Below are 25282 nucleotides of genomic sequence, written 5' to 3'. Positions count from 1 at the left end.
ATTTGCTGACTTGATGTCTCTTGCATCACATTTTGGTAATTCTTGCAAGATTTCAAAATTTTTCATTGTCATATTTGGTATGGTGACCTGTGATCAGCGATTCTGACTCACTAAAAGCTGCGATGGTGGCCAGCATTTTGTAGCAATAAAGTATTTTTAATTAAGGTACGAGCATTGCATTTTTTAGACATAATGCTATTGCACACTTAATAGACTACAGTATAGCGTAAACATTACTTTCATCTGTGCAAGGAGACCAAAAGATTCATTTGATTCACTTTATTGTAATATTTGCTCTCTTGCAGTATTTGCTTTATTGCAATGATCTGTAACTGAACGCATAGGGTCTCTGAGGTATGCCTATAATGTATGCAAATTCAATTTTGGAATTATGCTCCAAGGGAGATAGTGAGTTGGTAATTAGTTAAATATTAATGTGAAACTTAGGAGACAAATCTGTTGAATACATACAGTGAGAATATTTCTACATATAGATGATATTATATACCATGAAATTGAATGATAGCATCTAGGAAAAGAATGCAGAAGGGAAGAGAAACTCAATGATTCATATTGTAAGCGTATATGCATACATATTTATACTGTATTATGTGCAGATCCCATTTTTAGTTTTATATTGTGTCAACTTAGCCTACCTAGAGCTAGAGCTAGGTTTCTCAGAATCTTCTTCCATGCAAATTTTCAGTTAGCGTCATACACATAGGATATTTTTCATGAAATTTGGAAGATTTGGAAGCAGCCATGTTCTTTTTAAACACGGAAGGTCAGCAAAGGACCCAAACCAGCTTCCAGCTCAGGAACGCCAACACTCACACGGCTGGGCTGGGGAAGAGTCAGGTCCAGCCAGACTTTCTCCTTTAGCTTTTGCACTTCTTGGGTCAGATGAATGTTTAGATCCAAGCGTGAGTTCAGTGTGAGCTTCTCCTAGAGGACACCTATATTTCTAGGTTGGAGGCTCAGAAACAGTAAGAGGCTTCTGGCCATTGCCTTGGTGTCTATCTGATCCTTGCATGTTTCAGCTTGTCTTGCCCCCTTCACTTCAAGCCCGTCTTCAGTCACCTCTTACTTGCCTGGTGGACTTCTGGCTCTAGCCAAAAACAGAGAAGGATCAACCTTACGTGAACCATTCACCCACCTTCCAGATGCTTGTTTTTTGATTGAGTCCTGAAATGATACTGGTATGAACAACTTTTCTCTTTGTTATTTTGCTGTGGTGGTGGTGCTGATGGTGATGAGAATACTACTGTAGCATCGAGAGAAGAGGAGCAAGGAGCACCTGCGTAGCTCAGTCAGTTGAGCATCCTATTCTTGATTTCAGCTTGGGTCATGATCTCAGGGTTGGTGGGTTTTTGTTTTTTTTTTTTTTATATTTTTATTTATTTCTAGAAGAGAGAGAGAGACAGCGTGAGCTGGGGAGGTTTAGAGAGAGAGGGAGTCACAGACTGAAACAGGCTCCAGGCTCTGAGCTGGCAGTCAGCACAGAGCCCGACGCGGGGCTCGAATCCACGAACCGCGAGATCATGACCCAAGCAAAAGTCGGACGCTTAACCGACTAAGCCACCCAGGCGCCCCACAGGGTTGGTGGGTTTATGTCCCATCCATGGCAGGCTCTGGGCTGGCAACACAGATCCTGCTTAAGATTCTCTCTCCCTCGCTGTCTACCCCTCCCCCACTCATGCACTTGCTCTGTATCTCTCAAAATACATAAATAAACATTAACAAAAGTGAGGGGGGGTGGCTCAGTGGCCCAGTAGGTTGGGCTTCTGACTTCAGCTGAGGTCATGATCTCTTGGTTTGTGAGTTTGAGCCCTGTGTCGGGCTCTGTGCTGACAGCTCAGAGCCTGGGGCCTACTTCAGATTCTGTATCTTCCTCTCTCTGCCCCTTCCCTACTTCTGCCCTGGCTTTCTCAAAAATAAATGAAACATTGAAAAGAGAGAGAGAGGAGCAAAATAAACGTAACAGGCTACGGAGGACAGCATCAGGCATGGTACTCTGTGATACTCGGGCTGGAATTCTACAGACTCCAGTTCACTCAGGTTAGCCTCCCTCCTTTGAGGTTCTGCCAATAAGGAGCAAAGGAGGAAATAAGGAGATAAGAAAACATAAGGACAGGAGGAGAATCTACTTGTTTCTGGATTCCTGCCGGCAGTGAGCCTTGCCTCCAGAGAAGGTAGGTGGTTTCAGGTCCGGGCCTGTCTCACTGCTCCTGGAGCCCACCTCGTCACACCCCCTGAAGGCAGTCGGGGGGGCCCTTTCTGCAAAGGTCTGGAGTCTACGTCATGGGACTCCCATGTCCAGGCTTTCCCACACCAAGGGCTACTCCACCAGTCTCCTCCTCAGATGTCCACATCCTGATTCGGCAGCATTTTGGCCTCCATGTACCCTCAACACCCCCTTTCTTCGTTTTCAGCATTTGAACACTGGACTTAGAAATCGCTGTGTTACGTTTAATCTCTTTATCCCTGTGGAGTGATGTCTTTTGTCTTGCGTGGACCTTGTCTAACAAACACTATCTCTCAGAACACATGACAACATGGTGGGGGGGGGGTGCCCAGTTGTTGGGAGAAAATTATCAAAGAAAATTTCTTTGATATGAGCTGAATCTTCAGTGAGGAAACGTGTAGAAGAATGTTTTACCAAGTTCTTAGCATAAGTAAAAACATTCAGATGAATATTTTCTCTCATGCTTGCTCATATTGCCACTGTTATTGTTGGGTTTGTTCATTATTATTATTGTTGTTGTTAACAGTACTATTATGAGGGGCAATCAGGGTTTAGACAGCTGCAGGTGTTCTAGAAGTGGGGTATGTAGTCAGTCCAGGAAAGGACAATGAGTATGCATACATACTACGCATGTTCTACACATGAGTAGGCACATAGAACATGTGCGTGCACATGGAAACTGACATAGGAAAGGACAGGTGGTTCAGCGGACATGGGCTTCCGGATGGGGAGCTGAGGGGAATAAGGACATCACCGAGTCTGGGGACCGTGAGAACGGGCGTGTGTCCCGTTCTGCAGAAGAGAAGGACCTGGCAAACTGATGACTGACAGCCCTTTCAGAGCAGCGTCTCTCTAATGGAGGTCTGCCTGCTTTTCAGAAGAAGACACACGTGGATGTAGGTTGACCAGGGATGAGTCTACGCACTGTTTTACATGACAGGGACAGGTCATTTGATGGGAATTGGTGAGGGTGTGAGGAGAATAGATGGGTTTGGAGATGAGGAGGTAGAATTGACAGCACTGGTTGATTGCTTGGGTAGAGGAGGAGAAGGTAATTAACATGCAAAGCGAGGTTCTGGCCAGGACAAGTGTGTGTGTGTGCCAAATGCCAGCCATCACCACAGTGGTTCTAGAAGGAGGGACAGAGCTCGACTAAGAATCTTAGTTCACTTTAAGACATGACGTGTGTTTTGATCCATTTGGGCTGCTTTAGCAAAATAGCACAGATGGGTGCCTTCTAAATAGCAGAAAGTACTTGGAAGTCTGAGATCAGGGTGCCAGCACGTTCAGGTGAAAGCCCAACAGAAGTCTCCTTGAGTCCTTGCGTGCAGGAAGGAGCCAGGGAGCTCTCGGGAGGCTCTTTTACATCCGCTAATCCCATCCATGAGGGCCTTTAAATACCTCCCAGGGACCTTCTCATACCATCACACTGGGCGTTAAAATTCCGACCTATGGGGGCACCTGGGTGGCTCCATCAGTTAAGCATCCAACTCTTGAGTTTGCCTCAGGTCATGATCTCAAGATGGTGAGATTGAGCCCTGCATGGAGCTCTGCACTGACAGCAGGCAGCCTGCTTGGGATTCTCTCCCTCCCTCTGTCCCTGCGACTGATTCATTCTCTCCTCCCACCCCCCACAATAAACAAACAAACATTTTTAAGGGAAAATTTCAACATATGAATGTTGTGGGGACACAAGCGTTCAGACAGCAGTGTGGTTTAGACCTCTATTTACAGAAGCTCTGTATGTGCAGCAATCATATCTGTCTGTTTCACCGTGATACTCCCAGCAGCTGCTTTTAAATCAGGCAGAAAACAATCATACACTATTTATGGAAGGAAAGATGTTTGTTAAGGAAAGAAAGCATTATGAATTTTTACCACACAAATAATAGTTGTTCCCAAAGAAGAATCTAGAAAAAAATGAGTAGGTTTGATAAAATATGAAAAAAAAAAACAAAAAACAACAACAAAAAAACGAATCCCCAACTAAACCAAAGCCTAAGTTTTGTATCGTCAAAGAAAAAGGTTGTATTGCAAAGCCTTTTGGAGAAATATACTGTATGTTTTATCGCTGTGGGTCCGCAGCATGGTTTTTTTAGATGGATTCATTCTTCTGGTCGAAACCTGAGTGTCTGCTGTGCCAAGCACAGCTCTAATTTTGTGAATTCCGTCACAAAGGAAACGGAGTCACGGCCCTCACAGTGCTTATAATCTCATGGGATGAGATGAGCACATAAATAGTAGCTACATTATGTGGTGTGTCATAAGTAATCAGTACCGTGGAAAAATAATTAAGAAGGGTGAGGACGTTGGGAGCATCATAGGCAGGAGAAGGCTGGCGGAGTCATTTAGAGGAGTGAGGTCGCTGCTAAGGGATTAACTTAGTGGAAACCTCAGAAAGGGTAGTGGTAAGTTGTGCAGTTACGGGGTGAGAGGGGCGATTGGCTCAGGCACAGGGTCGAGCAGATTCCGAGGTAAGAACGTGCCTTTCAGGTGAGAGGCACAGACCTGGCTGGGCTTGGAGCCAGAGAGGTGGCCCAGTGACCGTTCCTGTGAGTCCCTGGCTGACCCTGTGTGGAGCTGGCGGACAAGACAAAGCGCCAGCTGACTAACATTCAGCTTGCGTGCAGTGCCGTAGAAGCAGGGGACGAGATGCTTAACAAGTTTAGAGAGCAAACAAATAAAAATCAGAGTAATTGTGATCTGGGACCTGATAAATTAACGAGATAGATTATGCATTGTGCTGATGAAAGTACAGGAAAATGGGCCATCTTCCATTCAGCTCAGGGGAAGTACATATTCAGACAAGTTTTTGAGCACTACTCTACATAGGAAATTTGAATCTTAATACTTTTGATTCTGTCCTTTTAGCTCTGAGAGTTTATTCCAGTAGTATTAGCAGAGAGAAACTTAAAGATATATTTATGAGGAAATTTTTATTATAAAATTGCATAAGATAATACACATTTGGAAATTACCAAACTTAGTAAAATACATTCCGATCCATCCATTAAATCCAGTATTAGGCAGCCATCGAATGTGAAAGCAGTGTCTGGCAGAGGTCAGAGGGACCGAATATCTGCTTTTCCCCCTTTCCTAGTAGAAACTGCTCATTTTTTAAGGAATAAACACTTCATTTCTCAACTTCTGGGTGGCTGTGAGTTACTTCGTGACTCAGTGGTGGTTCTTGGCTTATAGGAAGAGAAGACTTCCTGAAAGGGAGCGGGCCTGAGTCTGCTCTGCTGGCTCTTCCTCTTTCTAGCTGCCTGGGCTGCCCTTTTATCGATCTTAAGAGCTGCAGCTCCAATGTCCGGAGACCTGACCTTCAGAATCTAAAGGTCTCAATGAAGAGGGACAGGAAGGAGACTCGCCCATCGGCCCTCCATTACCTTCGCCCACCCTCTTAAGCTTCCCCTGTGTGTATTACGGATGCTTCACATCTCCCTTTAATCCTAGACGGTAATTTTAAATAAACACAAGCGCAGGTCATAGAATATTATACACAGTTAGGTTTCCAGATGGATCTGTGAATCTGTGTCTGTGGAGAGAGAGCGAGCCAGACCTCAAGATGGAGGGGAGAGAACATAAATCATCTTGCAGAACACTTAATTTTCACTTCCCTCTTTGTAACTTTCAATTCTAAAGGGATATTTTTGCATAATCTTCCTGTTCTCAAGATTCAAACAAAATAAAGCTTTATTTTTTCTCCGTGCTTATAGACATTGGCTTTCTTTTATAGTTTGAAAGTTAAAATAATGAATATACAGATGCGTATATATAGGGGTAATGTTTTTCAAATATCAACATTTTGATAATAAAAAATACTACTAAGGAATAAATTCACATTGGCCTTTGTATATGTTTTTAGATGAACTCGGAAGTGAACTCAGATTTTTCACATTCTAGGGATCACAAAAAATACTACTTGTAGTTCATTAAAAAATATTATCAAGAATATCCTATGGCCCGGGGGGGGACAGGGGCAGCGCCTGGGTGGCTCAGTTGGTTGAGCATCCGACTTCAGCTCAGGTCATGATCTCACAGTTCGTGGGCTTGAGCCCTGCGTCAGACTCTGTGCTGACAGCTAGCTCAGAGCCTGGAGCCTATTTCAGATTCTACATCTTCCTCTCTCTCTGACCCTCCCCTGCTCACACTGTCTCTCTTTCTCTCTCCCTCTCTCAGAAATAGATTTTAAAAAACGTTACGAAAAAAATATCCTATGGCCAAGTTAGAAATGAGTCAAATAAATGAGATTCCAATCTATAATATAATGTTCCAAGTTAAATATTAGTAGTATTCTTTCAAATGGAGAGTACATGAATGATCCTCTATAACAAAGAAGATTTCATCCAGAGAATTTGATTTTAACCTAACACCAGGACATCTATTAATGTAACCATTTATTCATTAAATATCTTTAAATGTTTTTCTATACTTAAAGTTTGTTTTGCAATGAAAATGTTTTACCTTTACAATAAAGTGAGAAAACACACATAATTTTTAAAAAAATTTTATTAAGTACTAATTCAGCAACAATATGACAATGATTTTTCACTTGGCCTTGGTTGAGGGTGGGCACTTGGGAAGTTTGGTATAAAAACATTCACGAGCAAGCATTCACCTTTTAAAGTAGTAGATTCATCCAGAACATAATGGCTCACTTTTCCTGGAAAAGTAGAGAGAAGAAAACATAAGGAAAGGGGCTATAGGCGGTAAGGTGTAAACAGAATTGATGTCTACCATGAGTTGTGCCTTCACAAAAGGACTATGGGCCTGTCTTGCCCAGAAGGAGAGGTCCGTACTAGGGCCTCATGGCCTCGGTGCAGACCCAGCAGCCCCCAGCTGACACTCTGGTACAGGCAGGCTCCATCACCAACACAGGAGGAATGTGACTCAGCCAAACTGACTTCCCTGGAGGACGCCACACGCCAGCTGTATATGAGCATCCAGTTGTTTTGTACCAGCTTCGGAACTAAATATCTTCCACTCACTAGATAGGTCCTCGAGAGGCATGAAGACCAGAGGGCACCATTAGACTTACAATGTCTTGTAATTTCATATAAGCCAGGGTTTCACCAAGGGTCATTAAGAACATGGGGACGGGACTCAGTACTAGGCAGCTACACTCTGTCACCATTCTCCATTCTGTCTGGATTTGATGCACAGACTCTGAGCAGGGGGCTCCCAAGCTCACTTCTTGGCAATACTTACCTGAAATGCTGTGTATGAGTTTTAATTCCCAGGGAGGAGGTAGAAATATCGTGTCATGGAGAGTCTCTCAATGGTGGGCATCTGGGTAATTATATTTGGAGTCTCAAATGAATTTTGAACCTAAGGCAGGGAAGAAGATCTTGAGAGATTTCCGAAAAGGGAAATCCGGACTTCTCTCTCAGGACTGACAGTTTGTGGTATGTTTTAAGGCTATGGCCAGGTGGTATACACAGAAGAAACGGTTAGCTTTTCCCTGGATATAGTACATCCATGAATGAGAGTATCTTCAGGCATTTTCTGAATAAGCAAGGCTGTCAGAGTCAGGGAAACTCACCCTGGTTCCATGCAGTACTTCCCCCAAACCTCCTCTTTAAATAACCATGTCAAGATGGCAGAACAGCGTTCAGGATTACACACACACACACACACACACACACACACACCCCGAAAAGATCGAAAATGGTTTCATGGTTACATCATTAAAAAGACAGGAAGACCCCTACCTTTCGGAAAATCTCCTCCAAATGATGACAACAAGAATACATTTTGAAGCAGCGGATAAGCTGGGAAATGAAGAGAGAGCCATCTGTGTTCATTCTCCAAGAAACATTATCTGCAAATAAAAGGTAATAAAATATTGGGAGATGTGACCTTTGTGTAAACGTGGAAGACTCTTAGAGTCCGAGCTTTTGGACACAGTTTGCTTTGGGTGCCTTGGAGGAGAGAGCACGGGATGTCTAGATACAGCTGGGACCTCGGGTTTCCACAGCGGGCCCAGAGAAAGCCATCGTGGACCCTCATTCATCAGCCCCGTTCACGTTCTGAGGCAGAGCCTAAGTTATTCCCCTTGGACTGCAAGTAGTGGAAAAGAACCTAATTCCTTCCATGCCATTCCTTGATTCCGGACCTCTTCTTCATCTGTACGGTTTCCTACTCGAATATGTTGCCCATTTTTTATTGTGAACATCCGTTACCATTGTGACGTGATCAAATCTCTCCCATCATCACAAAGCTAATAGTCTCATAACGGTCACTGTATCTGCAGCTGCCTTCCTGGCCCTTCCTGCTTTTCGCCAGTACATTCCTCAGGTTTGTCTCTCCTCACCGTCTTCACGTCCTGGTCGCCCGCCCACCCCCGTCTGCTGTCTCCCCACCACACTGACTCTACCAGCTCACTTTCCCCAGGGCCATCCGAGGCCTCCAAGTCATTCAGTTCCACGGTCACTCACTGGGTTTCACCTGATCACTCTCACTCAAGTCAAAACCTGGCCATAAGTCCAACGGATGTTTTCGTGGCCACGCTGACAACACATGCCCTTACTTTTCTTTCTTATCCACAGACGAGAAACTTCTGAGCCCAACCTGCAGAAGAATCTTTTCGCCTCCCATCTTGACCTCTACCATTCCACGAGCCTCAGCTCCGGGACCTCTTCTCAGTCTGTTCTCTGCTCCTGGATAATTCCATCCATTTTTAGACATAATTCTCGGGCCGGTCCCTCCGTGAATGCTAATGCCAATCTTTTTTCTGAAGTACACAGAGTTGTAACCTGTCCATTTCATCTTGCAGTATGCCAGAGGCCTCTCACACTTCCTAGCACGAGTCCCGTTTTCATGAGCGCACCACGACCGTCCCTTGAGTCCTCTGTGTCGTCCCTTCCTACTCACCTGCCACATCCTCTAAACACCGGGTTTTATGCATTTTATATACTAATTCCTTCTGGATTCAGCAGCTGCGTCTCCCAGACTGTGTTACCACCTGTGGCCTGAAACACTGCAGTAACATTTTAACTCTCCTCGGTGTCTCCTGCTGCTGTGCTGTAACCCATTCCCCACAGAATCCCCGGAGTGGTTGTATAAAGATGAGAATCTTACCATTTCATTGCTTAAGTTTCACCAAAACTTCCTATTACTATTAGTACAAACTAATATTATTAATAAAGTATGTTAACAGAAAAGACCAAATCCTTCCTGAAGCCACAAGGCCCCAAATCGCACGACCCCGCCGACCTCTCCAACCTCCCTCTCGGCACTCACGCCCGGCTCCAGACACACCGGCCCTGTTTTCCAGGCTCCTTTCTTTCCCAGGCCCTCTGTGCGTTTTCTGTCTGGAATGTCCCTCCCTTGCCCTTGACATAGTTAACTCCATCTTTCAACACATTTTTTCTCAAAGCACTTAGCGCAGTCAACAGTCGGTATCTATTTGTGTGATGTGGGGTGTGTATTTCCCCCTGAGTTAATCTCTTCCCCAACCATACGCTCCCTGAGGTTCAGTAACCACGTCTGCCTCAGTTGCGGATCCTCTGCCCTGTGCTCACTCCACCTCAGCAGATCGTGACATGTGCAAAAATGAACGCAAGAGCTTCACGTGTTAGACTTCGTTTCCTTAAGTAAGTTCAACAGTCTCTTAGATATATATCTGGCCATATGTGCCTTTTTAACTTCCTTTAATCGTTAAAAGTATGGAGCTCTTCTTTCAAATAAAGTGTGAATTAAAACTCTAATATGTAAAACAAAGAGAAGTATGATTGTTCCAGGTACAGAACAGCTGTTCCCTGCTCGGCCTTTTTCTTGTTCCCCCAGACTACACTCAGAGGGTCCTCCAGTCCCTTGCTGCTCACGTGTGGCCACGGACGGGCAGCACCAGCCGCACCGCAGGGTGTTCTAGAAAGGCACAATCTCAGTGCCCTCCCACACCCACCGAATCAGAACCCTGCCTGGTAATCTCATTAGCAAGGGATTTCTGTCCACATCGAAGTTTGTAATCACTACGATAGAGGACTTAAAACTGTGACTTTGTAAACTAGATTCCTGAAATGGCTCTGGTCCTCCAAATCACCCCAATACCGTGGGTGACTGTTAAATAGGTTTTTCTGCAGGTTTGACCACGATCAGCTTGCCATACCTTGTGTTTTATCTCCTACTTTGTCTTTCCTGCCAGAGAAAGATTTTCAGTCGTTGGCTGCATGATGTTGAAGTCACGCATTTAAATATTAACCATTTTTACGATTAGATTTAAATGATAATGCAAGAGGTTCTGGAATGTGTGAAGTACCTCAGTTTTACTGATTGCCTTGTTTAATTGCTAGCAGGTGATGAGGTAGACTAACCCATGAGACTGAAACGGGCTTCTGTGCCATTACTGTCTGAACAAACAAACAAAAACAACTCTGATTTCTACTTAGACTATTTTAAGACTGGATCCTCATAAAACTCTGGTTTACTTTGAATGTTTCCTCCAAAATCAAGACTTCTAGCTTTCTAGTTTTAAAAATCTCCATATTTTAAATCTCGTCTTTGCCTAAAAGGGAAAGAGGGAAGAGATATTCTTATATTCATGATCAGATTGGATACTAACAGGAGATCGAGAAACTTCTCTCTGAAGTCACTTACGTGGAGTGGAAGATTTGAAAGCAATGAAGTCCTTCTCCACATGGGTCTTTTCTATGGCATCGCTGAAGATGTAGCGCAGCGGCAGCTCGTTGTCTGGACATGCAGACGCTTCTCCCACATCCGTCACCCAGACGGCCCCGTTGCCTCCTGGGAGAGACACCCTTGTCTTACGAAAGGTGTTACACACACAGACACACACAAAATCTTTTAGCCCTTATATCTTTACTCCAGTACGTTTCCATCTGGAATGGATTAAAAATGCAAGTATCTTCCTGCTAGAACAAAGGCCTCACTGACTGGGAACCACACAGAGCCCACTTAAGTTTAGAAGAACCTAGTCCGAGATGATCGGGACTTGTGCTATTATTGTAGCGTATTAACGCTTTGTCTGCAATGATACAGGCTTCATGTCTTTCACGGGCGGACCCAAGTGTGGCTGTACAGTGTGGGTTCTCTCCCTCGGCCCCGGGAAGGCGCAGGCTGGACGCCAGGCTCATCACAGAAGAAAGTGGACGCCACCCCCTGGTCCCCCAGCTCTGACTCACGGCCTCGGCAGGCCTGTGTGATGATGACCTTCGGTTTGTCTTTTAGATTCCTGCATTTACGGTTGTTGAAAATTTGGAAGATGGTGTCGTCATGAAGGATATCTGGCTCTTTGTCCTTGTGCTTGGTCCCACAGATCCCGTCCAGGATGCCGTGAGACATGAACACCAAGAATGTGCTGTCTGCGGAGCGGTGCTCTGGGCGGGCTGCAAACTGCTCCAGCTCGGCCTTCATTTCCTGAAAGAGTCTCCACAGTTACTCCCTGGGAGCTGGCCATGTACACTTTGTGCTCACACAGAATGGGGAGTTTACACACGCACTCGAGAGGGAGAGAGGGGGCAGAAAGTGAGGGATCAGAAGATTCGGACAGACTGGAATTGTACGTGAAATTATGTTCTGAAATAAAGCCAGAAACTTAGACATATAGAATGGAAAAGTTAGCAGGGTTTTTTCATACAGCGTGTAGCCCGGTGGTGTTCAGTAGATCCTTAGACTGGGGGAGACGCTAGGAGGTGGAGTGTAGGGAGAGACACGTGAGGTGACAGATGTCCTTGGAAATGGTTTGGCCAAAGCCACCCATGGTATTCATTGTGGACAAAGCCAGAATCACAACTTCTTCTGTGTACATGTGCGTGCAAAACTTGTTGTTTTTTTTAACTGCATACTTGGCCTCACATTCGTACACATGATACTGAAATTAGAAAGGCCTCAGAGTTGTGTCTCACGTAGAATCTCAAAGGATGTGTGTCTCCCAAATCGAGAACATTAGAAAGAGCAGCCTTTTTAGTGAACTGCTGCCCTCTCAGTCTTGGCCTCAGAATGTGCCTGGGAAGAGGCTGAAGTCAGGAATGCCTACTCTAGAGAAACACACTTTATGTAACATGCACTGTATTCATGAAACTGCTAAGGAAGATGTCTGGGAAGGAAAGGAAAGGGAAGGGAGGGGAGGGGAGGGGAGGGGAGGGAAGGGAAGGGAAGGGAAGGAAGGACACCCATCCCACTCTCCTGGGCCATTACCGGAGCAGTGAGATTTTCCTTTAGAACCACTGAATATCCAAGGTTTTCCAGCAGGTCTTGCATCCCCGAAACGTCCTTTTCAGAGCCTAGTCGCTCAGAAAGATGATCAAATTTTTTGTTGCAAATGATGAGGGCCAGGCGTGTTCGGCTCTCCTTCTCCATCACTGGATATATCTGCAATTAACGGACACAAGGGTGAGTTGCACCCGGCCTGCCCACTTTTGCCTCCAAATCCTGTACAAGCAGGCCGTGGGATGGCTAGAGACCTCCGGATGGAAATACGTACTCACGAACAAGAGGCCAGACCAAAAACGTGTATGATATCTGAGTAGACACTCGGGGAACCTGACTTTGGTTCACTGGTGGGGAGGAGTTTAAAATGTGTTTGACGATGGGATGAAACAGACAGGAAATGTGACGTAAGGGCCCCTTAATTAGATAACATGATTGAATAACATTCTCTGCCTTTGGGGCTGATCCTAAGGCATTCGTAACACGAACGAAAATTTCCAGTGAGTTCCCAGTATGTTGTGAGTGGACAACCTTGTGCCCCTATTCCAACGTGTATTACCTCATGTGCCTTCACTGCCTTTGGTTCCTCAAAATGGCTACAAGGACCAAGCCTCAGCATGTTGGTTTGGGAAGCCTGGATTTCCTGAAAAACTATAAGAGAAAAAAATTAGTCATTAAGGAGAAGGGCCCACTTCCTGGCAGTCTTTTCACTGGGCTCTCATTCTTTGGAAATGCTTACTGCCGTTCCTTCAAAAAGCTTAATATAACAACAACAAAAAAAGTCATCTCATATTACAAATGACAAAAACAGAAATCTTCAGTAGTCTGTCTCTGTTTCTGCTTCTTACCCCACCGACAATTTTTGTTTTTGTCAGCGGTCATGACGTTGACTAATCTCTCAATCCCAGCATGTTAGTCTCACACAAACACACTCCCTAAAATTTGGAAGGAAGCCTAATGGTCATGTGGTCTGGTCAAGTCATTATTCAGTTATTTAATTCCGCTAAAATATCCCTACTGTGTTGTTACCACCAGTGCGATGTCTCCAACAGACCCTGCAGAATTCTGAAGCATTTTGACCAGTTCTGAGGATCCTAAAGTGTGAGCCTTCTAAGCACTGGTATGTATCGCATGCATTGGAACCGTCCAGACAAATGTCTAATTCCTTTTCCCGTGAAAGCTCACTAGTACGTGTAGGGCTTCTTTCCTCGTGTTTCCATTGTTTTATGTAAATGTCCCCATGAAAACCATGATAGTAATCTCTCTTAATTATGCTTCCCGTGTGGCAGGCTTCGTTGGGACAGGATAGATGTGATTATCTCTGTTGCCTATGTCCAGAATGACTATCTGGCACAGGTGAAAAGTTTATAACTGCTTATTAATGAATAGTCACCTTCTAGTACTTGAAAGTAGCCACCAGGTATCTACCGCTTTTCGTGTTGTAGTTCTCCCATAGGGACGCCCGCTTTCTGTTCCTTCCAGGATTGTCGGGTCAGAATGATTTCATCTTTTGAACCAACAGACCTGTTCGTTCGCCGCGTGTGTGCTGTCCTTCCCCTCTCGTTACAGAGGACGGCGCGACCTTCCTCCTGTCCCAGCGCAGACTCTCTTATGCCCCAGCTCCGTCTCCTCCCACCTGCAGGGACCGTCCTTCGGCCCGTCGTCTGCATCATCTGTTCCCCCTCTTGCCCCTGCTGTGCTCTCCCCACTGGCATGTCACATGCCTGAGTTCCCTTGATCTGTGACACATCCACCCCTGCACTCGGCTTCCTGTCCAGCTCTGGACGCCTTTCCCGGCCCGCTTCTCAGTACAGTCCGTTAAAGGTGGCGTCTCTTTTCACTGTTTTCCTTTTTTCACCTCTCATTTTACTTTCTTCATGCAGTACACACTGGCCGTCATTTTCACCACTGAAGTGCTTGCGATCGAGGTCACCACTGACCATTTGTTGCTTCTTGAGCATTTGCACGTGGTCGAAAACACCTCCGTCCTTGCACAGGGTTCGCCACGCTTCTGAGGCCCTGCGTGTAGTGCCCTCCTCTCAGGCTGGCTGCCCTCGGCCGGCTCCAGCACTTCCCCCACACCTCTAAGACTGGATCTTTCTACATTGGACCCTCTGATGTTCTGTGAGCGTCTCTCCCACAGCGGCCTCTTCCGGACACATCACCCTAAATACTGCCTATGTGCTAGTCTGTCCCGAGATTTACTCCCATGCCTGGTGGCTCTGTGAACAGTGCGGCTGGATCTCCCTGCTTCTTCACATCGACCCTTGGGTGTGGCCCATGCAACAAAGTAAATAGGTACAGAGAAGGACTCCTGGTTTGCCCCCTCCTACAAATATGTTTTTCCTCAGATTTCTCTCTACTACAAGTTTCTTTCTATCTCACTTCCTCGTACCCTTCACCTAGTTGCCTGCCGAAAATGCAGAAGCATCCTTGATTCTCACTCTTCCTTCTTTAGCCCACAGCCAGTCCAGCATAATTTCTCTCGACTCTCCATTCAAAAACCTCCAGATTTAACCACAGGTCATCTTCCCAATTATGACAACGCCAGCCAGGAGCTAGGATCTCTTAACTGAAACATTTGAACATGGTTGGCCTTTCTGACACTATGACGACTTGTGACTCCTCCACCTAAAAACTTCTAAGGGCCTCTCTATTGCAAATATGACCCAAACACTCTCCCGCTTTCTAAAAGGCCCTAAATAGTATGGTAGCTCCAGGCTGAGACCGTAGCAGCTGCTTCGACCATGTCCCCCTAATCTCCTACTCTGCCATCGGGTTGACCTTGTGACATCAAAAGACCATTTCTGACTAAAGCTAATGCTGTAGCCTCAGAGTGCGGAACAGCTCCCCACTATGGTTCAGATTGTACTGAGTGTCACGTGAGATGAGCTCTCACAGCAGTTCCTCCTGGCTCGCGTGCCTCGCCTCTTTTCTCCTGTCCATTCCCCGGATTACACTTGTATTTTGGTCCTGCTGACTCTATATGTGCCTTCACTGCACTGTAAACTGCATGAAAGCGGGATCTTTCTTTATCTTGATTCCTGCTGTAAACACAGTGATGAGAACAGCCTATGGTAGGTTTTCAGCTAATATATGCATATATACAAACAGATATATGAATAGATAAGACAGTGACTAAAGAGGGCAAAGTGTTTATGCCTTTCTAGGCTTATCTAGAACTTCTGAAAACATGCTAATCAAAGCACAGCACTATCACTCCTTTCTAGATGCTGTGATTCTTTAACATGGCTCAGTAATTCATCAGTTACTTCAGTGACCACCCAGTACATGCGACTCGTCCTGCTGTGCTTTTTGTGAAAGTGTTTTTCTTAACCACATCCTTGTTCTGTTTGTGCAGTTGTTAGTTGATCTCTCTTGGACGTGTTTTTGCATCTTTATGAATGCTAGTAATCTCATTGAAAAATATGAGTTGGGATGCTTCCCGCTTTTCAGAAAAGTTGGGACATTTCCACCAGGGAACGTGGTGAGTCAGGGGCAGTGATGGGCTCAGTGCAGAGATCGCTTGGGTTTTATTTCAGCTCTCTTTCTGCTGCACTGAGGGGCCTCTCTGTCTGCCTCAGCTTACCTAGTGTCACCACGTATCCAGGACGCTGCCTGTCCTAGGTAGAACCCATGGCGGTGCCCCCAACCTTCTCCCCCAATTCATGATGTTTGCTTTCACTTCCAGATTCTCAGAAAGTGGAAGAGCAGGATGTAAGTGTTGACCTTACTTGTGACTTGGGGATAGGGGGAAAGTTAGAAATAACCCAGAGTTTCTTAACCCAACTCAGTGGTCTTCTCCCAGTGACTTAGGGCCCCTGTAACATAGGACCTTACCCTGAGTGCAGTCTGAGGGATTCTATGAGCTACTTGCTTTGATGGCTCCCACTGTGGGGAGATCTAGTGCCTGCGCTGACTCAGCATTTTCCTTTTTCTTTGCTTTCTTCATGATTATTTCAGGTTCTGAAGTGGAATGAGCCAGAAGTTAAATATCTGTCCTTTTCTTTGTAGATTATTTCCAGAGGTGGTAACTGAATGCACTAGTTTCCTAGCTCTTTACTGCCATGCCTGCGGACACTTCTAAAGATGTTCATTGTGGTGTGAGACTTGAAGGCACTTACCTGTTGAAGAGGAAGATGACTTGATTCTCCCAGATTCATCATTCACATTTTCATCAAGAATTTCTGAAATAATTGAAAAGAAGATTTGTTAGCAGAACTAGCACTTACATACTTGAGTCTCTTTCCCGTGCGCTCACGAGTAAAGGACGCTGCATAGCATGGGGCTGCCTATGAAGCATGGAAATTTGGTTCCTTTTCAAAGCTCCAGGTTTGCTGTTGAGGCCTGTGCCTTTCTGCCAAGTGAAGGAGGAGGCAGGGCTTCCGTGAAACAAAGAGGAGCTCATTATGCTCCTGCTTATGTAAGTTCAGGAATAATCAAATTCTGTATTCAAGGCTTTTCTGCAGTAGCATTTTCCACTCTCAGGAAGGAAAGTACACATCTCTATGAAGTTGGGCAGTCTTTCAGAAACAGCAAAATAATCCCAAAAGGGTGTTCTAGGCATTAGGAGCACACTCCTGTATATATCATACTCTAAGGGAGGGTCAGCAAAGTGTGGCCTGCAGGCCAGACTCCATCCCACACCGGTTTTTGCCAATAAAGCTTTATTGGAACACGCACTCACTTTGTACTTACTGTCTATTGCTAATTTTATGCCACAGCATCAGATTTGAGTCACTGTGACAGAGAACGTTTGGTCCAAAATACTTAAAATGTTTATTCTCGGCCCTTCAGAGGCAACGTGTGCCAGCCGTGCTTCAGAGAGAAAGACCTCTTATGCTCCACTGCCCCTCACAGTCCCTCTGTCCTCCTTTCACAAGGACAAGTCTAGGTGCTCAGAGATTTATTCCTTGGGCCAAGCCACAGCTGAGCAGAAGAGGGTGGACGTTTTATTTCTACTGAACATTTCACATCTGGGAATAACTCTCGAGTCCGCAGCGTATGGCCAGTGTGCCACAGGCTGGGTAAAGACCGTCCCAGAATTTACTGGAGCTCCAGCACCATTTACACATCCGCAGATGTTCACTCAGCACCTGATGTGTCAAGTGCCATTTTCAGGAGCTTGGGCCATCTTCATGAAGGAAGCGGACGCAGATCCATGCCTCATGGAGCTCACACGTTAGCGGGGTAGACACGGCACAGTGACGAAGAAAGGCCGTGGAGTGATTGAAGGGGACAGTTGCTGAAGAGAAAAGGAAGCGTGCGGCAGGAGAAGGTGGTGCTGGCAGAGGGTCTGGGCCGGAGCAGGGCGTTCTGCAGCCGTAAGTAAGATCGTCCTGCAACTAGACGTGTGGATAGTTGATTCTCCACTTGCAAACAGAAGTAAGAACACAGAGACCGTGTAAGGAGAGCAGATAAGCAATCAGTTAATAGTTCTTTGACCCGAGATACTCACTTATACTCAGCTCACTCTTGGGACTGAAGAAATGGTTCCTTAATATTTTGCCCACCATTTGAGTTTTCTCAGTGAAATCACCAACCAGGTCTTCGGTCTTATCCACAATGACATGCACTGTTTTTCCTATTTTTTCTATCTCTTGCTCATTTAACACCTTGTTTTCCTTCAGGTCCTCAATTATGGTATCAAGCATCCCATGGGCAATCTCCTTTATGTCCTTGACCCGATCTTGGGTTGATTTCGTGTCTGTGAGAACAATAGAATTTTAAGCATGGAAAGGACTTTGGGTATCTGATTCTAGGTCCATGGATCTCAAATATTAACATGCGATAGTAGCTGAGAGCTTGTCTAGCAGAACCCCTGGACCTCATTCCCAGAAATCTCATTTGACCGATCAGGGTGGAATACATTGTTTTTATTTCTGTTTGTGTTTTCGTTGACTCTTTGTCCATAGGAGCTCCAATTTGACCTCCTAACATCTTCCCTATTATGACAATGCCAGCTGAAAGCTACGATCTCTTACTGAAACCTTAGAACACGTTTGGCCTTTCCGACCCTATGACGACTTGTCACTCCTCCACCTAAAAGCATTGAAGGGCCTCTCTATTTGCAAATACAATCCAAATACTCTCCCACTTTCTAAAATGCTCTGAATAGTATGGTAGCTCCAGCCTGAGATCATAACAATTTGTTCTACCATGTACCCCGTAATCTCTTACTCTCCCAGCAGATTGACCTTGTGACATGGCAAGACCATTTCTGACTCAGATTTCTGGGACTTGTTTCCTCTTTCCATAGGATGCTGTAGCTTCAGAGTGCAGCACAGCATCCCCTGCGGTTCGGATTGTGCTGAGTATCATGTGAGATGAGCTCTCCAAGCAGTTCATCCTGGCTTGCGTGCTTCGCCTGTTTTCTCCTGTCCATTTCCTGGATTACACTTGTATTTTGGTCCTGCTGACTCTATATGTGCCTTCACTGCACTGTAAACTGCATGAAAGCGGGATCTTTCTTAATCTTGCTTCCTGCTATAAACACAGTGATGAGAACAGCCTATGGTAGGTTTTCAGCTAATATATGCATATATACATACGGATATATGAATAGATAAGACAGTGACTAAAGAGGGCAAAGTGTTTATGCCTTTGTAAGCTTGTACAGAACTTCTGAAAATATTCTATTGAAAACGCAACACCATCACTAACCACTTTCTAGATGCTGTGATTCTTTAACGTGGCTCAGTAATCTATCAGTTACTTTAGTGATCACCCTGTACGTGTGATTCGTCCTGCTGTGCTTTTTGTGAAAGTGTTTTTCTTAACCACATCCTTGTTCTGTTTGTGCAGTTGTTAGTTGATCTCTCTTGGACGTGTTTTTGCATCTTTATGAATGCTAGTAATCTCATTGAAAAATATGAGTTGGGATGCTTCCCGCTTTTCAGAAAAGTTGGGACATTTCCACCAGGGAACGTGGTGAGTCAGGGGCAGTGATGGGCTCAGTGCAGAGATCGCTTGGGTTTTATTTCAGCTCTCTTTCTGCTGCACTGAGGGGCCTCTCTGTCTGCCTCAGCTTACCTAGTGTCACCACGTATCCAGGACGCTGCCTGTCCTAGGTAGAACCCATGGCGGTGCCCCCAACCTTCTCCCCCAATTCATGATGTTTGCTTTCACTTCCAGATTCTCAGAAAGTGGAAGAGCAGGATGTAAGTGTTGACCTTACTTGTGACTTGGGGATAGGGGGAAAGTTAGAAATAACCCAGAGTTTCTTAACCCAACTCAGTGGTCTTCTCCCAGTGACTTAGGGCCCCTGTAACATAGGACCTTACCCTGAGTGCAGTCTAAGGGTTCCCATGAGCCAGTTGGTTTGGTGGCTCCCACTGTGGGGAGAGCCAGTTCCTTGCCTGACTCAGCATTTTCCTCCTTTTTAGTTTCTTCACTTTCATCTTCAGATTCTGGAATGGAATGAACCAGAAGTTAAATATCAGTGCTCTTCTTTATAGATTATTTGCAGACGGTAACTGAGAACTCACTTCCCCAGCTCTTTACTGCCATGCCTGCAGACACCTCTAAAGGTGTTCATGGTGGCGTGAGACTTAAAGTCACTTACCTGTTGAAGAAGAAGTCAACTCATTGCTGTCAGATTCATAATTGTCAATTTCATCAAGAATTTCTGAAATAATCAGAAGGAAAATTTGTTAGCAGAGCTAGGTTTCTAGCACCTACATACTTGAGTCTCTTTCCCGTGCGCTCACGAGTAAAGGACACTGCGTAGCATGGGGCTGTCCTATGAAGCATGGAAATTTGGCTCCTTTTCGAAGCTCCAGGTTTGCTGTTGAGGCCTGTGCCTTTCTGCCAAGTGAAGGAGGAGGCAGGGTTATGTGAAACAAAGAAGAGCTCATTATGCTCCTGCTTCTGTAAGTGCAGGAATAATCAAATTCTGTATTCAAGGCTTTTCTGCAATAGCATTTTCCACTCTCAGGAAGGAAAGTACACATATCTGTGAAGTTAGACAGTCTTGGAGGTGCCTGGGGGGCTCAGTCAGTGAAACGTCGGACTCTTGATTTCCGCTCATATCATGATCTCACGGTTCATGGGTCAAATCCCTGATCAGGCTGCGTGGTGACAACGCAGAGCCTACCTGGCATCTTCTCTCTCTCCTACTCTCTCTGCCCTCCCTTGCTCATGCTCTCTTTCTCAAAATAAATAAATAAACATTTTTAAAAGGTTGGGTAATCTTTCAGAAACAGCAAAATAATCCCAAAAGGGTGTTCTAGGCATTAGGAGCACACTCCTGTATATATCATACTCTAAGGGAGGGTCAGCAAAGTGTGGCCTGCAGGCCAGACTCCATCCCACACCGGTTTTTGCCAATAAAGCTTTATTGGAACACGCACTCACTTTGTACTTACTGTCTATTGCTAATTTTATGCCACAGCATCAGATTTGAGTCACTGTGACAGAGAACGTTTGGTCCAAAATACTTAAAATGTTTATTCTCGGCCCTTCAGAGGCAACGTGTGCCAGCCGTGCTTCAGAGAGAAAGACCTCTTATGCTCCACTGCCCCTCACAGTCCCTCTGTCCTCCTTTCACAAGGACAAGTCTAGGTGCTCAGAGATTTATTCCTTGGGCCAAGCCACAGCTGAGCAGAAGAGGGTGGACGTTTTATTTCTACTGAACATTTCACATCTGGGAATAACTCTCGAGTCCGCAGCGTATGGCCAGTGTGCCACAGGCTGGGTAAAGACCGTCCCAGAATTTACTGGAGCTCCAGCACCATTTACACATCCGCAGATGTTCACTCAGCACCTGATGTGTCAAGTGCCATTTTCAGGAGCTTGGGCCATCTTCATGAAGGAAGCGGACGCAGATCCATGCCTCATGGAGCTCACACGTTAGCGGGGTAGACACGGCACAGTGACGAAGAAAGGCCGTGGAGTGATTGAAGGGGACAGTTGCTGAAGAGAAAAGGAAGCGTGCGGCAGGAGAAGGTGGTGCTGGCAGAGGGTCTGGGCCGGAGCAGGGCGTTCTGCAGTCGTAAGTAAGATCGTCCTGCAACTAGACGTGTGGATAGTTGATTCTCCACTTGCAAACAGAAGTAAGAACACAGAGACCGTGTAAGGAGAGCAGATAAGCAATCAGTTAATAGTTCTTTGACCCGAGATACTCACCTAAAGTTACCTGGCTCTTGGGACCGAAGACACGGTTCATTAATATTTTTCCTACTACTTCAGATTTCTCACTGAAATCATCAACCAGGTCTTCAGTCTTATCCATGATGACATTCAGTCTTTTCCCTAATGTTCGTAACTCTTGCTTATTTAACACTTTGTTTTCCTTCCAGCCGTCAATGAGGCTACTCAGCATGTTGCTGGCAATGCCCTTTATCTCATTGACTGTATCTTGGGTTGATTTCTTGTCTGTGAAAACAATAGGATTTTAGGTATGAACAGACTTTAGATAATGGATTCTAGGTCCATGGGTCTCACATTTTAACATGCAAAAGAATCTGAAAGCTCAGTAAGTAGAGCTTCCTCATTCCCAGAAATGTGATTTCAGTGACCAGGGTGGAGTGCATTATTTTTATTTCTCCCAGTGTCTCAGATGATGGCAAAGATACTGGTCCGAGGACCACACTTAGAGGAGCAGCCATCACCCTCAAGCCTGTGCTCTTGAGTGGAGAAACTGAGGCACAGGGAAAGAAAGCAGCTTCTCTGACTAGCTTAGTGATGGCTGACTGAGTTCCATCTTGGTATCACCTATGATCTCTTTACTTCCTGTCACTTTTATCAACACCTCGTTCAAAAACACGCTGTCATCAATATGTGTACCAGTAAGGCATGAACGTATTAGCATCTAGGGAAGGATGCGTGTTTGCTTTCCGAGGAGGGGCCGCGGGGACGGAGAGAACACGGTGTGGCTGGCTTGCTCACTGCTGTTGGTGAGAGGTCACATGGAGGGCAGAGACATAAAATGAAATGGCCCCTCACCCTAATGAGGACGCTAGTAAAACAGGTAAGAACACTCAGTCAGTCAGAGTTCTCCAAAAAGGCTATAATCACAGCAAAGTTGTAAGAAGTTCGCTCCAGAGTTTTTACATCTCGTTCTTTTTACAAGAAGATCTAACTTATCACCAAAATACTTGGTCTGCTAGAGGACGTGCGACTCTGCCTTGAGCCCCCATCCCTCATGTCCCCAGAGTCAAACAGTTGTGCGTCGGGGGCAGCCTCCTCATGGACCCTCCTCCTCTCCCCCTCCTCTTCCTCCTGGATGACCCCAGACAAGGCTACAGAAAACAGAAAACTGGAGCCACTCACCGGCCATCGCTGCTCGGGCTCTCTGGGCAGGAAAGGTAGTGAAAATGAAAGCAGCCGTCTTCCTGTGCTCTCAGAGGATTGGCATGCGGCTGCTCTTCGCTAACTCTCAGTGGGAAAGTACAGCTTGCCGGGCCCTTCTGTCTTCGCAAAGAGAGAATTTGACTCTTGTTCTGATATGCACCTTACTGCCTTTGAAAAACAGGAAGCAAAGCCTGTCTTTTCTTTTTCCTATCACACAGTTGCTGTTTTGTTTTGCGGTCTAATTTTGACACAGTTAATAAGTCAAATCGACCCTCGTTTGTCTCGGTGCCACCCCTCAGCCACCAAATGGCAGAGGGGTCTCCCTGGATGAGGTCCGCTCGCCCCCTGAAGAGAGATGTGAGTTTACAAGGCTTACGTTGAGCTGGAAACTGACAAACAGTCGTCCCCTCTGTCACTGTTTTTAAAAACCCAGTCGAGTGACCTTTCTTCTTCTCTCTTTCCTGATCTGTGTGCTTTCGATTTTGGGAAAATGTGTACATTTCTCTTTGTTGACTCTTTCACTTAAAATTTTTTTAAACAACAAAATCTCTGTGAAACGAAATAAGATCGCCCACCTTTTATAGTCTCACACTCCAAAGTAATCCCCATTATATGTTTCGCTCGCATCATTGAAAGTTTTTTTCCTGTGCTTGTACAAAAGCATTCATACGCTGCTGGTGTTATTGATGACCTGCATCTCAAGTGTCTTTGTACCCTTTGCTCTGACTGTAAGATCACCTATGACTTGGTCATGCCATCACAATGCAGTAAGTGGACACTGCACATCTCTGTGCCCGGGTCTTCAGATGCACCAGGCACTTCCCTCTCTGGGTCACCTGGGCTACTTTGCTAGAAGATGAGACATCACGTGGGGAAGAGCCCAGTGGTCTCAGGCCATCTGAGACCAGCTTCAGGCTTTCCAAAGCCAGATGTTTTACAAATACATAAGAGATCCCAGAAATATCAGTAGATTCCTGGCCTGTGTGAAGGTGCTCTCAGAAACGTGGATAATCCCAGAGACGACAAGAACCACACAGATGATTGATCCGCTTGTGAACTAAATGCTTGTTGTTTTAAAGCCACTGAGTTCGGGGGTAGTTTGCTATTCACAAATAGAAAGAGAAACACATATTTACCTCTAACTTTTCCCTCATATCATGAGTAATTTGCTTTTTGCAGCTTCACAATATATGAGAGACATTTTAAGAATCAGCACATTTGGAACGATCTCATTCTTTTGATGTCAGGAGCTTTTCAAGTGATATTTGCTCCTCTTCCAGAAACCCTTCATTCATTTGCGTTCCAAATCACGAGCCTGCCTTGCTTCTCCCATGATTTACGGGCTGCTTCTCTTAGTGAACTCGGCCAGTTGATTCCCATCTTGGGGCCTCTGCTCTCTCTGTCCCCCCTGATTGAGCAGCCTCATGCAGCATCTTGGTTTTCAATTCTGTTTATATATAGGAGGACAGCACAAAAGTGTCCCCTCCAGCCCGTGCCTGCCCCCTGAACGCCGTGCTCATATAGCCAGTATCCAATGGGCATCTATTTCGGTGCCTGGTAGATGCCTCAGTCCCCCCAAACCTACCACGTGTTAGAGTGCTTTCCATTTTATTCTTCTCGTGTCTACGAGTAGAACGTTTAATTCTTATGCTCGGTCTCTCATTTTCTCCAGATCTGTTGCCTTTAGCTTCAGAACACAAGGGCTGCCCTCTGCCTCACCTCTGTCATCTAGATCTGGACGACCATGACATCTGAATTTTTGCCATCACCTCGTAAGTCCTCTTTCTGGGGCTCCCTTGGCCTCATGCTTTTCATTCTCATCTCCACCTGGGAGCCAGAGTGAGCTTGCTAAAGTATACCTCTGATGATTTAATCCATTCATCTGCTCAAAATTGTCTATAATTTTCTATCTTGGAGTAAAAGTGAAAGGTCTTTTGTAGGAATGGCACCCAATATGATCTGGACTTGGTTAATTCCTTGATCTCATGTCCTAACTCTCCCCCACTTCTCTTTGCCCATGAATTTCGAGCTCCTGCTCAAACACACTAACCAAGTTCCTGTCTCAGGCCATTTCTCCTCACTTTTCCCTCTGTTTGAAATGCTCTTCCTTCACATTTCTCATGATGGGCTCCCTTTCTACGTCAGGTCTACTCTGCTGATAAACTATCTCTTTATTTCATTTTTATATATTGTCTCTCTTCCCCCATTAAATTCTAGGCTCGATGAAGAAGGGACTTTGTTTTGTTCTCACTGCCTACTGCCTGACATATGGTCATTGTCAAATATTTGTAGGTTTCCCGAGTAAATGGATCTTTTACTGATTTTGTGCATTTTAAAAAGTCCTTCCGGTTTATGCACCTTCTTTTTTTATCATCTTTGAATTCACTTTTAGTTTCATTTTTGAAAATTAAATTCTAGTTAGTTAACATACAGTTTAATATTGGCTTCAGGTGTAGAAGTCAGTGATTCTTCACTTCCACACAATACCCAGTGCTCATCACTACAAGGGCCTTCCTTTCTTTTTCTTTTCTTTCTTTTTTTTTTTTTTTTTTTTTTTTTTTTTTTTTTTGT

The 25282-nt window shown here is 45.3% G+C and overlaps 2 protein-coding genes across 3 annotated transcripts in view; one reads left to right on the top strand and one right to left on the bottom strand.

The window, feature by feature from the left end:
• Window positions 1–25282, top strand: part of LOC144236384 (uncharacterized) — a 613069-nt gene that overhangs the window by 408920 nt on the left and 178867 nt on the right. The gene's annotated exons all lie outside the window — the stretch shown is intronic.
• On the bottom strand, window positions 6740–23396 carry LOC144236051 (caspase-12-like). 2 transcript variants are annotated; one of them, XM_077769661.1, is made up of 13 exons: window positions 22691–23395; window positions 21545–21793; window positions 19983–20045; window positions 19702–19827; window positions 17877–18125; window positions 16543–16605; window positions 12978–13069; window positions 12407–12580; window positions 11392–11626; window positions 10847–10993; window positions 7960–8069; window positions 7457–7576; window positions 6740–6911 (listed from the first exon to the last, which is right to left on the bottom strand). In XM_077769661.1, the coding sequence occupies exons 1-12, from the start codon at window positions 22695–22697 to the stop codon at window positions 7478–7480; spliced, it is 1614 nt and encodes a 537-aa protein (XP_077625787.1). In that variant the 5' UTR covers window positions 22698–23395; the 3' UTR covers window positions 6740–6911; window positions 7457–7477. The 2 variants fall into 2 exon arrangements, with proteins under 2 accessions (XP_077625787.1, XP_077625793.1); XM_077769667.1 differs by lacking the exon at window positions 17877–18125 and having other exon boundaries at window positions 22691–23396.

This window comes from Crocuta crocuta, unplaced genomic scaffold (genome assembly GCF_008692635.1).
Source record: "Crocuta crocuta isolate KB4526 unplaced genomic scaffold, BGI_CrCroc_1.0 scaffold80, whole genome shotgun sequence".
In the NCBI taxonomy this organism is placed as follows: domain Eukaryota; kingdom Metazoa; phylum Chordata; class Mammalia; order Carnivora; family Hyaenidae; genus Crocuta; species Crocuta crocuta.
Note: the sequence above shows the minus strand (reverse complement) of the source record. Positions and strands in the feature narration are given on the sequence as shown.